A 390-nucleotide genomic window follows, 5' to 3' on the forward strand; every position below is an offset into this window, starting at 1 on the left:
CATGTGTATATATATTAGACATGTATGTATACTTGAATCTAACCTTTTTCAGAATATGAATATTATAACTAAAGATTATAAAAAAAATTAATGTCTATATTTAGCCATTCCTGAATTAAATGTTAGTATCGTGCAAAGGTGTCGCACAATGGGTTCAGCAGCTTTGCACTTGGCCTATGTAGCAATGGGTGCAGCTGATGTGTCCTACAACCTTGGCGTGCACTGCTGGGACACAGCTGCAGGCTCCCTCTTGGTCAAGGAGGCTGGAGGAATAGTGATTGATACAGAAGGTAGAACTGCAGCTTCAGTGGTTGTCTTTCTTGAGCCCTTGGCTAATTGGATAGGCCTTTGTCAGTACGGGATGAGTGGTGGTTGTCTTGGTTAGGGCTT

At 41.8% G+C, this 390-nt stretch overlaps 1 protein-coding gene across 3 annotated transcripts in view; it reads left to right on the forward strand.

Moving 5' to 3' along the window:
- Positions 1 to 390, forward strand: part of LOC119588710 (inositol monophosphatase 1-like) — a gene marked incomplete in the record, with an annotated part of 7,982 nt that overhangs the window by 2,698 nt on the left and 4,894 nt on the right. Inside the window, 1 exon segment of one of the 3 annotated variants that reach the window (XM_037937350.1) lies at positions 139 to 290. Within the exon segment in view, the coding sequence (XP_037793278.1) occupies positions 139 to 290 (152 nt within the window). 3 annotated transcript variants of the gene reach the window in all.

Source organism: Penaeus monodon, chromosome 24 (genome assembly GCF_015228065.2).
Source record: "Penaeus monodon isolate SGIC_2016 chromosome 24, NSTDA_Pmon_1, whole genome shotgun sequence".
Classification (NCBI taxonomy): domain Eukaryota; kingdom Metazoa; phylum Arthropoda; class Malacostraca; order Decapoda; family Penaeidae; genus Penaeus; species Penaeus monodon.